Source organism: Crinia signifera, chromosome 7 (genome assembly GCF_055691185.1).
Source record: "Crinia signifera chromosome 7, ASM5569118v1, whole genome shotgun sequence".
Classification (NCBI taxonomy): domain Eukaryota; kingdom Metazoa; phylum Chordata; class Amphibia; order Anura; family Myobatrachidae; genus Crinia; species Crinia signifera.
This window is the reverse complement of record NC_139223.1, coordinates 148,941,873-148,958,382: the sequence shown is the minus strand read 5'-3', so window position 1 is coordinate 148,958,382 and position 16,510 is coordinate 148,941,873. Positions and strand designations below refer to the sequence as shown.

Below are 16,510 nucleotides of genomic sequence, written 5' to 3'. Positions count from 1 at the left end.
AGTTGCTTTCGGGGTGGCACACCCTAACATTTATTTAGCACTATTGATTTTTCACTAATATTATACTTTCTAGCAGTACACTTTTTAACCTCTAGCTTCTGATTCTTTCTTATTAACACACTTATACAGTAGCTTAGTTTTTCACTTGTGTGCTGCCCTGGGGTGACTGGCTTGTGCTGGCCTTTTTGGGGTTCCGCGCCCCAGATTCAAACTTAGTATTAGGGACCCACCAGAAATGCGTTCACCGTGAAGCTGGATGGTGGGCAAATATTTCTTGGCCAATGAATATACCAAGAAACTCTTGGTATAATATGGAGTGTGCATCTGCACCATGTGTTTTTCTTTGCAGAACTACAAGTCCCAGCATGATAGCACCTCATGTAAATCGGGTGTGCATTCTAAGACCCCCCCCCCCTCAAATGCTATAGCCCTGATTGCATGTACCTCCCAACTTCCTGCAAATTGGAATGTCTAGGGGTCTGATTCATGTTTGCAAAAAAAAAAATAAGCTTGTTCCTGGAACACACCATGCTGCCATGCAAGGGGAGCAAATATATCTATACTGTTTTTATGCAGGGCAAATACTGGCTGCTTTTGCACGTAGCCAACAAATGTTAGAAAACTTTATTTTTACGCTTCATTTTTTATGTAAATTTGAACACGGCTCACCAAAATCTTTACAAAAACATGTTACATCTGCCCCACCTGCAGTGTAACATGGTTTTACCCGGTTGCTTGAAACATGAATTAGGCCTTATGTTAAGCCCATGAGAGTCGCATCCACAACAAAAATTTTAAATATCTGTTAACATAAGCTTGAATTTTTTTTAACATGGCTGCTAAATGTAGAACTTTAAACCTAAATGTGTTCCGACCCCTAAAATGTACCTGTAAGCAACCAAAGGTGGGACAGAACATATATTCAAGAGAATGCAGCCTACCAATTCATTAGAAGCCAGTAACATTTCTGGGCCACAAAAGTTTTTACTGAATTGATTATTTGCATCAGAGCTACAACTTCATACAACAATCAATAGAAACCAGAGCAAAAGGATAGAGCCTCTCAATGATATCCTTCTACTACACTAGAAGCTAAAGTCTGCTCTGTGAAGTATTCCCAAGGGTTAGACCATTAGTAGTGGATCACTGTTGTGGTTACAATTCTACTGACGAACTAATAGAACTAATGATGCAAATGGGATGGCTTCAGCATGTGTCAACCCCATTGCATGCCCAGGGCAGGGCAGGGATCACTGTATCGGAGGAGTATTGCTGAGCTTCCCCACTATCAGGTGCCTTAAGAGTTGCTCCAGTGCTAGTTACACCTGCAGAATGACCAGGAGACCCAGGTGAGTAGACCAGCGCCCCCAGTTGACAGTTCATTGGCTTGATGGCTAAATTTGTGTTAAAACACATTACCATAGCTCTACACCTGCTTAGGGTCACGCTAATGTGTTTCATGGCACCAAGTTACTCCCTCCTGACAATACTTTCCATGATCACCCCGAGGATACATTCAAGTATTGCATAATCACACACTAAATTCCATAAAAAAAATACATACTGTGTAAGCAAGTAGCCAGACAAGCTTAGAACCACATTTACTGTAAATGTACCAGATTCTGCCTTAGCGTTTTATCTGTTGTATATAAGAAGAAAAAGTCTTAAAGTAACTTGGGGTTGTCTTACCTGCGTAACCTTTTCTGTAACGTTGTGTGTTCGTTCCTTAACCTTGGGTGCTATGATAGCTTTTTCAGAAGGAGGTGATGATGCCTTTTTTTCATTTTTCATGTCTGAAAAGTTCAAAGTGAGTTGGGGGATTTTGTTGATGGTGCTGTATTTGTTCAGGTTTGAATCGGATGTTGAACCCAAAAGGCTGGATTTGATATGATTAAAAGGGCCTGAAAGTAGTTAAAAACACATGTTATTAGTGGACAGACACAGATTTCTGTAAGTAGAAACACTGAATGATCATGTTCATCTCTGAGAAAGGTACAGTAAGCATTAAAGTGTTACAAATGTCATGTAAAAATGAGAAACATGTAGAGATTATGGTATATTAGTAATGGAGATAAGTTCAGGGTAACTACGATTATTATGTGGTCAGTAAAAGAAATGATTTAAGATTGGCATTCACTAAGCAAGACTATAAGCAAAGAGCGTAACTAGATGTCTATCCTCAAATATTTATTTGTTTAACTTTGGGGTAGCCAACTCCAGACCTCGAGAGCTACCAACAGTTAATGTTTTCTAGATCTTTTCACAGAATCACAAGTGAAGTACTTAGCCCCACCTGTGGATCTTTTAAAACGTGTCTGTGAGCAATGAGTGCAGCTATGCATCAGCTCCCATAGGTTGTCTGGAAAATGTGAACTGTTGGTAACTCTCGAGGACTGGAGTTGGCTACCACTGGTTTAACTTATCCTAGTACAGGGTATAACAAATGCTAGAGCTCACTTTAATATTATATACCCTTGTGCAGACAATGAACAGACTACCAGAGCTTTGTATGATGCCTCTTTACCTATGTACTCTCATATTTTTAGGTGTCTTGAAGGGCTTGCAACATCCCCAGTTCCATCATCCCTTTTAACTCATGTCATCAATCGTTCCTGTGTCTATGTCTTAACTGATACTTACAGTGAAGTAGGGGAGACATGGCTGACACTTCTATACTTACAAGCTATTGGAAGCTGAGCTACTAAAAGGTCCAACTATACACGAATGGTCAATGAAACTGCACTGGAGCAGAGATTCTAATCCATTAGCATCATGCTTATTATATTACACGGGTGTTTTATGCCTGTCCTAAAGAAATTTATTGTATTTTCCAGATTATGGAACCCATTGAAAATGGAACTAAACACTAAAATCTAGAAAAATACCTAATCAGCTGTACTAGATAAAAGACATACGTTGATTGGTTATTTCTGGGAACCTTTACCACTGTATTTTTTTTCCAAGGCTTTGATGCGTCTCCCCTGTAATATTTAACAAAACTCAACCTGTTATATATTTATGTACAGGTGGCATAATACAGAATGCTTGGGGTTATTCTATTAATGGTATTTACCATAACTAGGGGCACTATGGGCCTTATTCTAGTTCACTCTTTCTGACAAAATCCTTCTTAGATGGACAAAACCATGTGCACTGCAGGTGGGGCAGATGTAAAATGTGCAGAGAGAATTAGATTTGGGTGAGTTATTTTGTTTCTGTGCATGGTAAATACTGGCTGCTTTATTTTTACACTGCAATATAGATCTAACTTTAAAGTAAAACCCCATTAAATCTAATTCTCTCTGCACAAGTTACATCTGCCCCACCTCCAGTGCACATGGTTTTGTCCATCTAAGAAGGATTTTGTCAGAAAGAGTGAACTAGAATAAGGCCCTATGTGTTGTTTATACCAGATGGCATCTAAATATTGCCCTTTTGGTTCCGCATGCTGCCCTGAGCATTGGTTATCTCAGTGGATGAGTTAGTAGTGTTCCTCACGGTCGCCATAAGAGAAGGCATTAGGGGATCAGGTCTATAGGTAAGATACAAACACAGGGCAGTAGCTGGATTCTTCTGATAAAAGAACCCATAATTGCTTACGTACTGTACTGTATAATTAAGCATATTTCGACACTCAAACTGGCTCGTCATTGACGTGCGGTGCAGTGAGCTCCATTTAATATAATAACTGGATATTGCATATAATATTCCTGAACTTTGAAATAATGTTACTTTTGTTCCACGAGAGCCGTGTGGGCTGCACAATTATCCAGCATAGCCTCATCTCTGAATAATTCCATGACTCACTCCAATCACTCATTTCATCTGTCTTACAGCTAGATAAAGACGGCAGAGGGATACCTTTTATTAACTGTGAGACAAAACACTACGTGTAATAAAATCTACCAGATACCGAGGCTTACTACAGAAGAAATGCAGATACGTTTATTGGATTGTTCCTGTTCATGCACAAGGCGTAACTGATTACTTATTATCATTTTTTATGATTAGTTCAGTTTTAAATGGTTCTAGATGTTTTTACTGCAGAGGAGAGAGCAAAGTCTATATCATGTTATATTTTCTCATTTGTGAATGTATAAACATTGATAATGCTTACAAGGGGTTACAAGGGGGCCAGACAGGTTGGCACGTGCCCCTCAGGACTAAGCTGCCCATGGATGCTACCTTTCATGCTTCGGTTAGTACATAAACACAATGCAACCCTTCCAACATTTGAGTGCTATTTATGGTTACTTTTTTTGTAGGTGTATTATGAATTTTGCTTTCTTGCACAGCTATATGGTACCTCCGAAATGACCAGATTCTGCCTGCACAGACATGACCGGCAGACTTTTAGAGGAGTGGAATTTGAGATAAAGTTGGTATTTCTGAGCTTATAAAGCTGGGCTTGTTTTGCCATAATTCTGTGCGGCTTAATATTGAAAGGTATGCATATGGCCCCAGTTTAAAGTGGGTGGGGAATCGGGGATAGAACAATCTCTGAAGCTAATCAAATACTTTGTTGTTCGCAGCAGCACATAACAGTTCAGGAAATGAGGGGCAGATTTATTAAGCTCGATGATGTGATAAACTGTCTGGTTTTTATCACCGGCCAATCAGCTCCTAACTGTGAAGTTACAGGCTTGGTTTGAAAAAGGACAGGTAGGAGCTGATTGGCCGGTGATAAAAACCAGACACTTTGGGGCAGATGTATTAAGATTTAACAAGAGATAAATTCAAGTGTGATAAGGAGAGATAAACGTCGAGCCAATCAGCTCCTTACTAACTTTTTTCAAACACAGCCTGTAACATGGCAGATAGCAGCTGATTGGCTGGACGTTTATCTCTCTTTATCACCCTCACATTTATCTCTTGTTAAGGCTTAATACATCTGCCCCTTTATCACTTCACCGAGCTTAATAAATCTAGCAGGAGGCAGTCATGTGTGTCATGTGATGGCAGAGCTGTATGTACAGTACATGGACAGACAGTGTTATAATGGGGGAGGACAATGAAGGGAAGCAGAATGCTACATTTAAGAGAGGAGATACTGTACGTGAAATGTCATTAACTGAGTTTTGGGCTGGAACGGTCAGTTCTGCACAGGTGTGAAGTTACTGTGACACGATGTTCAAGTTCAGCTTGAATGATTTTTGCCAATTTACTTCAAATTGACAATGATACCATGGGGCTGAACGCAAGTTAGTTTTGGGAACATATTTTGTTTGCATTCGCAATGTGCAGGCTCCAGAGCAAAGTGTACTCAACACCAATGCAGACTTGGGGTGCGGTAAAGCTTACAGACAATGGGGAAAATTTACTAAGATGTGTATTCTACTTCACTTGTGATGTTGCTTTGGGCAACCAATCAGATCCTGTCTTCTTTCTTCGAGGCTGTGCTAAATAAATAAGAAGTAGGCACTGATTGGTTGCCCATAGCAACATCAGATGTGAAGTAGAATACACATCGTAGTAAATTTCCCGCAATGTCTAGGTCGACAGTCATTAGACCTTGCACCTACGTGGACCAAAGACACTGCACCCATTATAGATCCACCACTGCTGCTCACATAGGAGGTAATTCTGGTTGACACGCAACACTGCACAATTTGCAGCTTTGCGTGTCATTTTAACGCCGCCCACAGGAAAGCACATCAAATATCCCTGCACGCATGCAAATTAATCATTCGATGGTCGCAGACCTTTTGCAGGCACTTGCAGATGTAAGACACCTCTCTGGTGCCCTGTACGGGAAGCTGGCAGGCAGCTGACATCCGCTGACGTCAGCTGCCCGCCCCCTCGTCACGGGACGCCTTTAAAACACTGGGCATTCCAATGGGCCAGCCCCACGCCCCCCATCCGCACTGCTAGGTGCGAACAGGACGATGAACAAAGAGTCCCCTGCGCCCACTCGCACCAAGTGGCTTAAAGTATATGCGCATGCGCAGTCACTCACCATTGCTCTCCTGTGCACACACACAGGGGAGCTCGGCGATCAGAATCACCTCCATAATGTGGGAACTATTACCGGTGAATTTACCTTTACAACTACCCCTGCATTTTCTAATCTCAGACGCACGACCATGCTGGCGCCATGAAACTACACAAGTACCTACTTTTTTCAGCATTAGGTGATGAATAGGGGCCCTTACAAACTTTTGTTATGGGGCCCACATGTATCTAGTTACGCCACTGTATATTAGGCATCAAAACAACAGGGGAATGCTTTGCAGAATACATAAGGCCATAGGAACATGTAAAAACATTTTTGAAAAATATGTTTTTGAAAATGGCACACATCTCTTCTAGGGTGAACATTAGATGGTGAGAGGATCTGGGTCCCACTACAGCACTGGCTAGTGACATCAGGCTTATGTCACACTGATCGTTGAGTCAAAGACGCTTCATGCGTCTAACTTGAGAACAAAAAAAAACAGTACGATTTTGGAAAACATTTCTAGTAATTCTGTTAGCCTCATTGCATCTAAAATCTGTTATCTGAGCAAGTAACCATCCCCATGTATAATGGGGGCAGCTACACATTACTGCTATCTTCTGCCAGCAAGTTGTCTGTACATGGGCATGGATGAAAGCTAAATGATATTCTTAACGCCTGGATATTCAAGCCTTAATATCCGGCCCATTCGTATTGCAATTTCTGAATGTTGTCTATTCATAATAAGGGTGCTGATCAATGCTAGAGGCATGCTGGAGACACACTGCTGTCTCCTTGTGACCTTTGGACGTTACGTTGTCTACCTGTGTCCCTGGCTCCAAAACTGTTATTCTAAGGTCACTGGCTCAAGACAATGGTACCTGATAGTGGTCTTTATTCTGGTTCACTCGCAAAGGCAAATTCCTTCTTAAATGGACAAAACCATGTGAACTGCAGAGAGAGTGTGTGTGTGTGTGTGTGGGGGGGGGGGGGGCAGATGAAACATGTGCAGAGAGAGTTATTTGGGTGAGTTATTTTGTTTCTGTGCAGAGTAAATTCTGACTGTTTTATTTTTACACTGCAATATTCTGTAGATCTTACTTCGAAGTAAAACCCCACCCAAATATAATTCTCTCTGCACAAGTTACATCTGCCCCCCCTGTAGTTCACATGGTTTTCTCCATTTGAGAAGGAATTTGCATTTGCAAGTGAACCAGAATAAGGGCCGTTGTTCACTGTGGTATACAATTTAAAACATAATTGTGATTACCAGTATATTGGAAAAGTGCATATTTTGAATAATTAATCCAGAGATAACACATTAAACACATTTAAAAGTAATGTTCAAGAATATAATATCGAATAATATATGTACAAATGGGGATCCTGCATATCATGTAGGTAAAATGCATGTTTCATTGCAGTAAACATTCATTTAGAAGATTAATAACTACATGAGAACAATAAACAAATACAATGGTTAGTAAGCATACAATGTGTTACGGCATAATAATCATACACAGCATGCAAGCTAGCAATTTCACACTCAAATACCGCACTGAATAGTTTGCCACGGCCATTAATTGACATACGTTTGTACAATGGAGAGCAATATGAATGTTTTACCAACATTTTAGTAAAATGTCCTTACAATTTACTACAGGATTTGTGGACTTGTGTTTCCCAGGCCATTGTTAACCTACCGCTCCATGAATCAAGAAAAGTTGTCCGTTATAGAAGTGCATTATGGCTGTAGATTTGTACAATGATTGAGAATAATAACATCCACTGCTCTGCAGACAATTTAGGCAACCAGAGGATCCTGGTTTAAGGATGAGAAGTCTTATCACATAAGGCTCACTTAGTTGCCCTAAATATTTTGTGAAGGCCCATGCACACTGGGCGACTTTGAGCTGAAAGTCGCCCAGTGTGTATGCCCCAGCGGTGAGCGCTGCTGCTGCGCACTCCCGCAACATCGATGTCGTCCCCCCCTCCGTCGGCGCTGGGCAGGGGGAAAGCCGCTCAGTGTGTATGCACTGAGCGGCTTTCCCCGCATCGATGAAAGCGGTCATCACTGTCCAAATACGCTGGGCATAGTCGCCCAGTGTTTATGGACCTTTAGTGATAAGGGGCTGTAATTTCCCTAAACCAGTGATGAAAAATAGTCCAAATAAAAGGTTTCCTACTTTTAGACCTGGGGCGGGATGTAATGCAGACCAAGATAGCTAGACCCGAGGAATGCCGGACGATCTTGGATGTTTTTTTTTTTTTTTTTTTTAAGAGGCAATCCTTTACAAAGCAAAAATCAAGCCTTGCAAATCATTGCCTCTTTTTACAAAAATGTCTGAGATCAACTGGCCTCCCGCACGTCTGGCGAACACGGACTGCATGACATCCTGCCCCTAGTTTTTTTTAAATGAACCTTACTTCTTCTATATTTATTTTTAGTAGTGGATTGTTCTTTGTAAGCATTTATTGTTAAAATACCTAACCCAGCTATAGCACCCATTTCACCTATCTGTGGTAAACTTTATTTAATGGTACTTGGCCTGTGAACAGGTACCTGTAAGACATGTGTGAATGGTTGATAATATTTAAATTTAATTAAATTTTAAAATTCCCACACAGCAGGTGAATAAGTGCATTTACAGGGGGGTGCTGTTGCTCTCAGTAAATTTCACTTAATTTTCCTGGCATTCCCGTTATTTTCTGTATGTCGCTGGATTACAGCAAAGACATACTGTATACCCAAGTCCTCGGCAGATCGTCTCTGGCACTAGATGCTTAGCAACAACGCACACTGCAATCTTCAATGAAATACTTGAACAATATTGACATATAATATTGCTAGTGTCAAAAAATCAACTTTTAATACAATTCTGTAATTGCCACCAGATTACTGCAACTGGAAATTAAATAAGAACGGTGACAGATGATTGTGCTGGGAATATATGGCTTAGGATAGAATATATCTTTTCCTTAAACTTAGATCCTTATCACCCATGTATGAGGCAGGAAAATGATACATTTACAAAATCAATCAATAAATATTGCTGTTTAAAGGTAATTTGATAAACTGTGCTGTGAAATACAACAATACTATAATTTAATATGGCTGGTAGTCTCTATGACCCCTACGTTAACCAGAATCAGCTATTTCATAAAATCCCAGCCTAACCTTGCGGAGAAGGTTAAGAGCCATTGCTAAGATGCACATGGCACCAAATAAGCAGGTTCTAAGCACAGGGCAAACCATTTCAGTGGGTGTTGCAATTCATAAAAGCATGCATGAAGATCTAAACTTAAAAAACCATACCCCCTGCCATCCAGGAATGTGAAACTAGTTTTAAGGAGACAAAAGAGGAGTAAATGAAGAAAATATGCAAATTTTGCTTCCTTGCAAAAAAATTACCTCTTTGCTACCAGAGGATAAATATTGCAATAAATAGTGATGTGTCTGGCAGCAAAGGAGTTAACTAGATTTCATTACTGTACCTCCAACCCTGTAAAATTAAGAAAATAAATCAGTGGTTAGGAGTATAGTTACTTTTTTTCGGCTTTTAACTTGAACACGTCCATGCTGCTATGTAGCAATTATTACTAGTCTACTTATATTTCATTGCGTGTTGCCACAGAGAAAGCTTGCTAGCCATAAAAAGACAAATGCACCTAGTCATTTTCAGGCCAGCAGAGGGCACCATACTCTATAGATCATGCAACAGGCAAGTTAACATGCCAAGGCAAAGTGGCACTCTAAAGCGTCAAATAAGACATTTGTCAACCACACATTACCTTTCATATCACGACCATTGTCTGATAATTAAGCAGAACAAGAAAAATACAAAAGAAAATATTCTAAGTGTTTTGGACTCAGAAAGACAAAGATAAACACAGCACATGGAAAAAAAACGATACTTCAATAACGGTCAGTTACAAATCAAGGAAAAGTCAACAATTTTCTTTGCACATAACAGTAAAGTATCATAGAAAAGTGTAAAATATTCATATGCAGCGATAACCTCCCCTACAGATCATAAACAAATACCACAATGACTTAAAGAAGATCCAAAACTCTATTTTTCATTTTCTTGTCACATTTAATAAGATAATCTTCAAACAATGGGGCTAATTCAGGTTGTATCGCTTATGCGATTGCATTGCTGTTCTACAAACGCCTCTGCCTTACTGACAGGCAGATAAATTTATGGGGAAGGACGGGGCAGAGGCTGGCGTTTAGGAAAATGGCGGTATGTTGCACCCATTTCCTGGACATAGCGAGGTCAAGTACTGTACAGATTTATTTACAGTTTCTTATATAGCACAGCAGATTCAAATGCACTTTATAATTGTAGACAGTGATAAAACAAGCTGGGTAACAACAGACAGGCTTGGAGGTAGGAGGGCCCTGCTGCAAGCTTACAATCTATAGGGACATAGGAGGGAAACACAAGGACAGGCACCAGTAATAGCATAGCAGTCCCACCAAGTTGCAGGTCCAGAAGGGAAGCTATATAATACATAAGTGACTCAGAGGGTTATGTGTGTGGTACTTAAATATGATAGGCTTGCCTGAAGAGGTGAGTTTTCAGGGAACGCTTGAAAGTTTGGAGGCTAGTAAAGAGTATTATTGGGTGTGGAAGGGCATTCCATAGGGTGGGAGCAGCCCAGTTTAACTTGGTCTGCAAGGTCCTCTGCCACTGCAAGCCTGAGTAATGTCAGACTAAAGGTTGTGACATACTTGCCTACCTGACCCTCTCCATGCGGGAGAAAATGCTCTGTTTCTGGACTTCCCTGGTAATGTATGATTGCCATCACCTGTGGTGAAACACCTTTACCTAGCTCCCCACAGGTTATGGCAATCACACATTACCAGGGAAGTCCAGAAACAGAGCATTTTCTCCCGCATGGAGAGGGTCAGGTAGGCAAGTATGGGTTGTGATGTTCATCCTGAACTATGCATCGCAGTTCTAGCAATTGCAAATGCAGGAAGCAAGTGGTATGCCGGCAGAAGGTGGCATGCAGGAAGGGGTGAATGCACCTCATCCTGCATTTGCATTGCCAAGGATCGCATATGATAAGCTGCTTCGAGCAGCCTAGCATATACAATGCAACCTGAATGAGGCCCATTATCTGCTGCCTATTGTTTAAACTACATCATATGAATCAGCATCTCTGTATCAATAAGGGGTAAACCTTCGCAGGCACTGTTTTTTAAACAAGTATCGAATGAGCGAAAACCGTGAAAGTCTAGACTACAGTCTTGTCAAACTCACTTGCTTAAGGTCAACTGGTTCCTCTGGAGATGAAAAAAAATGTATTAAAAATAGCAGTGCTGCAAATTTCTTATGGAAGACTTCTATCTACTTCTGAGCTAGCTTTCTAACTAATTCATTAATATGAATTGCTTTTTTTCTATCAATGAATTAACGGAAAGTTATTTGGATAGAACATTCTCTAGATCAGTGGGTCCCAAACATGGTCCTCAAGGCTCCCCAACATTCCAGGTTTTAAAGATAAAAACACAGAAACATGGAATTTGACGCAGATAAGAACCACTTCGCCCATGTAGTCTGCCCCTTTTAAAAAGTACTATGTTAATGTTGTAAGGAGGCTTGTGGTACATCCATTGATTACCTTATGCCTAGGGTGGTCAATTCCGGGATCGGCGGGATCCCAGAATTTGGCCCCTAAAACGCTGGGATTTCTAATGCTGGGCAGCATCTGAGCGCGTGCCCAGACACTACCCGGCTTCTCCCGACCCTGGCAGTGCGACTCTGTGCAGTGTGACAACGTCAGAGGTCACTCTGCGCAAGCCACACAGTCGCACAACCCGGCTCATCCTGGCTGCACCTCCATGAGCCCACCCTGGCTGCATTTGCCCGCATCGCCGGATCCCGGGAATCCCAGGATTGGGCATTTTTCCCGAATTCCGGGATTGAAAAAATGCCCCGGGATTGGCATCCCTACTTATGCCCACATATGGAATGTATTTAGCCTCATTGTTATTACAGTATCTTAAGAAAGAACAGGCAGCGGGGAAACGGCGGGGTGACGGCATCAGAAAGTGCATACACACTTGCTAATGCCGGCAGGACGAGTACACATTAGATAAGATAGTAAAAAGATATTGCTGAGCGATATCTTTTACAATCTTGTCTAGTGTGCATGGGGCTTAACACATGCACACACACACAAATTAGGAATATTAAATAGAATTTGTATGCTCTAGAACTGAAGACATTAACTGTCTATTTACCAGGAAAAAATAAATTGCAGACAGGAATTTTAAGGGTATAGAGGAAAAATAACATTGGCCCAGGTTCTCAAACTCGGTCCTCAGGACCCCACACAGTTCATGTTTCCAGGTGGATTTCTAAAATGTGCCAGTTGGTGAAACAGAGCAATTCTGCTGGGTGACCTGGAAAACGTGAACTGTGTGTGGTCCTAAGGACCAGCTTTGAGAACTCCAGCTTACATATATGATGTGCGTCCCTGCTGGTCGTTTGATCGATTTGCAGATCGTACCTGCTGCAGTCAGGATTTGAAAACAACCTGTTCAACTGGGTACAGATCGAAGTCGGATCAGATGCAGATCGTGAGAAGATTGTGTGCTCCAGCAGATCGTGCCACCCTCGTATATTCTTCTCACGATCTGCTGATGATCATGATCGTTCTGGTGTGTACCCAGCATTAGTCTATGTTCAATCTTATGCTGGGTACACACCAGGACGACTAGGGCCCAATTCTGTCAATTTAGATCCAATTCCGACCGGTTGTATGCAGATTGTATGTACTATCTTGTGTTTTTGACATTTATTTTATCCGATTCCGATCCAATGCGCGTTCACGCCGCTCGTTTGGTCGCATCTTTGGTCCTACGTGCTGCAGGTAGGATCCGTCAATCCCAGGCCGACCGACCGTCAATCGTATGCAGATCGTGAGTGTTTTTTGCCGCCTCCGTCGTCCGTCCGTCGGTGCGTCCGTCGTTTGATCCAGCCTATTTGAGTGGCATTTCCTAAACACTCCCCCGGCGCCATGTTTTTCCACATAGCAAACAGCGCTGGCGCAGCAGTTGGACTCTCCTTCTTGTCTCAGCTCCCAGAACAACAACCTGGTATGTTTGCACTCCCAATGCTCTCCTATGCATGCCCACTGTTGCCACCAACGTATATAGTGTGTATAGAGCACTGGTTTGTCAACCGTGCACCCGACCATGTCACTGTTTGCTCGGGTGGGCCCCATGTGTGTGTATACATATAACCAATGTCCACCATTGCAGTATTCCATGCACTCCTCTCTGCTAGGCCCCATTCACCTGTGTGTGTGTGTTTGTGTATATATAGATATATATACATAAACCATTGTCCACCATTGCAGTATTCCATGCACTCCTCTCTGCTAGGCCCCATTCACCTGTGTGTGTGAATAGCAATATGCACAATAAAATGTATAGTGGTTTTCATAAAAGTTTATTAACATTTTAGATACTTAAAACATAAGAACTAGGTAAACTGGTAACTATAACTATAAAAATTTAAATATGAAACAAAACATGGATATAACTATAACTATAAAAATTTAAATATGAAACAAAACATGGATATAACTATAACTATAAAAATTTAAATATGAAACAAAACATGGGTATAACCAGGGCTATTTTTGTGCAGGCTCTAGCAGGAACTGTGGCCCTTATTCTAGTTCACTCTTTCTGACAAAATATTTGTTAGATGGACAAAACCATGTGCACTGCAGGTGAGGCAGGTGTTACTTGTGCAGAGATAATTAGATTTGGGTGGGGTTTTACACCTGCCTTACCTGCAGTGCAAATGGTTTTGTCCATCTAACAAATATTTTGTCAGAAAGAGTGAACTAGAATAAGGGCCACAGTTCCTGCTGGAGCCTGCACAAAAATAGCCCTGGGTATAACTATAACAACTAAAATGGTTTTATCTTTTTACAGTCCCAATGTCCAACGCAAAGGAACAAGAGTTTCTTGAAGGGTTTATTGAAAAATATCGTTCACACGAATGCCTGTGGCGAACAAAATCCAAGGAGTATTCAAACAAAATGAAAAGAAACCAAGCCTTGGAGGACTTGGCACGCTACAGTCTTCCATTTCACCCAGAGGCCAATGTTGAATGGGTGAGGAAATGCATCCAGAATCTGCGCACGGTGTTCTTAAAGGAACACAAGAAGGTGGAGGCTGCAAAGAAGTCTGGTGCTGGAGTCGACGAGATGTATCAAACATCGCTCTGGTACTATGATCGGTTGACATTCACCCTCAGCCAGGAGTCGATGAGGACAGGAGTAGTCCTGATGGTAGAACATGAAAACCAAGAAGTCACGGCGCAGGAGGAGGAGGAGAATTCGCAGTCTGCATCGGTGAGTCTATTTTTTTGGCTATCTAATTGATTCCTCCTGCCAATCCACAGCCCCCTCCCCATTAAAGTAGGCCATGTACTCTTCCCTCACCTGTTTGGCTCGTGCACTCCCTGTGTAGTGTTGTGTTGGGGTTTGCAAGGAGGATATCTGCACTACCTCCTCTGGCAGTTCTTGGTCTTCTTGGAGTGCTGTGCCTGTAGCCCTTTGCTGTGTGGCTTTTCTGCGGAGCAAATTGTGCAGGACACAGCACGCCGTGACAACCCAGTCATTTTTGTCCACCCTCAGGTTAATGGCAGTGTGGAAAATACGAAACCGGCTAGCCAGGATGCCAAAAGCATTTTCCACAACACGCCGTGCCCTGGATAGCCTGTAGTTGAAGATCCTTTTGTCATGGTTCAGGCCCCTTTGCACATATGGCTTCATGACATGCTCGTGCAGGCCAAAAGCTTCGTCTGCCACAAAAACAAAGTTAAGCCCCTGTTTAGTTTCCTGGACAGACGGCAAGTGAAGGGTGTTCGCTATGAGCCTTTCGTAGAACTTTGTGTCCTTGAAAGTGCCACCATCCGATGCACGGCCATTCCTTCCTACATCCAGGAAGATAAACTCATAGTTCGCATTAACAACAGCCATTAGTACAATGCTAAAATAGCCCTTGTAATTAAAATAGTAGGAACCACTATTGATAGGCTGGGCTATGCGGACATGTTTGCCATCAATGGCTCCACCGCAATTTGGAAAGTTCCATCGCTGTTCAAACTCCTCTGCGATGACTTTCCATTCATTCACGCTGGTAGGGAACTGAAATTAGAAGTAAATAGAATTGATTAGTAAACATGTTCAATTTTTTTACAGCTTGGTGACTACCCACCTGCAACCCCAGACCTATCTGTCCTATCTGAGAATGCATGCACATCGAACGAAGTTCCTACTCCGGCACGCACTCCGCCACCCACCCTGGAACCCACTCCACCACTCCCCCGTGCCAAAAAAATGCGTGGCAAAGGAAAAAAAGGAGAAGCAGCAGCACATGAAGAATTTATGATGCGGGCACATCAAGTCCTGCAAAGAAACCCGGACAAACATGACAACTACTTCACTTATGTGGCAGAGTGTGTTCGCAACATGGCTCCGGACCAGCAACTTACTTTTGAAAAGCTATGCATGGAGTTGGTGTATAATGGCAGTTTAGGGTATCTCAACAGTGGCACTAAAATAGTTGGCATTGGTAGTGCACCAGACACACCACTGTCATTAGAATCACCAGTGCCTACTCCGCCTGCCACCGTAGCAGGCCAGTCGAGCACAATTCCAACACATACCCAGTCAACACCTACACAGCCTTCTCAACCCCCCCAGTACCGTCAATTCTACAGTTCTTTACTGATAGAAGATCCAGAGTGTCCTGTTTTTGAGGATCTGTCTTAAAAAATAGGCTATTTTATCATTTACCATCGACATGGTCTCAGCTGCAGGTATGTGATGGCCACTGCTCACATGGCGTATGGCGCACATCAATGGGGCCGGGACCATTGCATCTGCGCCATGCGCCATGTGGGCCGCAGCCTTTACATATCTGCAGCAGACATCCTCTGCCACACAAGGGCCACAGTGTGTTTTTTTGTTTATTTATATGCTGCTACCTGTACCTGCATTACCAGAGGGAGAACAGGATTCTCCTCAATCTGGATAGCAAACTCCATTTATTGCCCTTTTTTCTTTACCAATAGTATGGGGTACTGTGCGGCAGACATGGTCTCAGCTGCAGGTATGTGATGGCCACTGCTCACATGGCGTATGGCGCACATCAATAGGGCCGGGGCCATTGCATCTGCGCCATGCGCCATGTGGGCCGCAGCCTTTACTTATCAGCGCAGGCATCCTCTGCCACACAGTAGCCCGTACTTATTGGGAAAGTTTAAACTGGGTCATACATACTTAAATCTTTATATATAGTGTGTGTTTTTGTACAATATCTTTTATATATGGTATTATAATATATTTGTGTTGACACAATCTATTTACTATTTTACATGTTTTACCTATGAAAGGCCTAAAAAACCTGTTTCTGTCCTAGGCCTAAATTATAAATAAAAATATTTTGTTTGCACAATAAAGTGTACGGTGTATATTTCATCCTTACCTTGCAATACTGGTACTGCAGCACCTTCACAATGGCTTTGCAGGTCTCCG

At 42.1% G+C, this 16,510-nt stretch overlaps 2 protein-coding genes across 6 annotated transcripts in view; one reads left to right on the top strand and one right to left on the bottom strand.

The window, feature by feature from the left end:
• Positions 1 to 16,510, bottom strand: part of KCNH7 (potassium voltage-gated channel subfamily H member 7) — a 416,570-nt gene that overhangs the window by 177,492 nt on the left and 222,568 nt on the right. For 2 of the 5 annotated variants that reach the window (XM_083153933.1, XM_083153934.1), the window contains exons 5-7: positions 9,728 to 9,748; positions 9,252 to 9,275; positions 1,690 to 1,901 (exon numbers count right to left, since the gene is read on the bottom strand). In XM_083153933.1, the coding sequence (XP_083010059.1) occupies positions 1,690 to 1,901; positions 9,252 to 9,275; positions 9,728 to 9,748 (257 nt within the window). The remainder of the gene's footprint in view (positions 1 to 1,689; positions 1,902 to 9,251; positions 9,276 to 9,727; positions 9,749 to 16,510) is intronic. The other 3 variants (XM_083153936.1, XM_083153935.1, XM_083153938.1) reach the window with 3 other exon arrangements.
• LOC146020661 (uncharacterized) lies at positions 13,867 to 16,126 on the top strand. Its single transcript, XM_083153939.1, has 2 exons — positions 13,867 to 14,320; positions 15,173 to 16,126. The coding sequence occupies exons 1-2, from the start codon at positions 13,904 to 13,906 to the stop codon at positions 15,743 to 15,745; spliced, it is 990 nt and encodes a 329-aa protein (XP_083010065.1). The 5' UTR covers positions 13,867 to 13,903; the 3' UTR covers positions 15,746 to 16,126.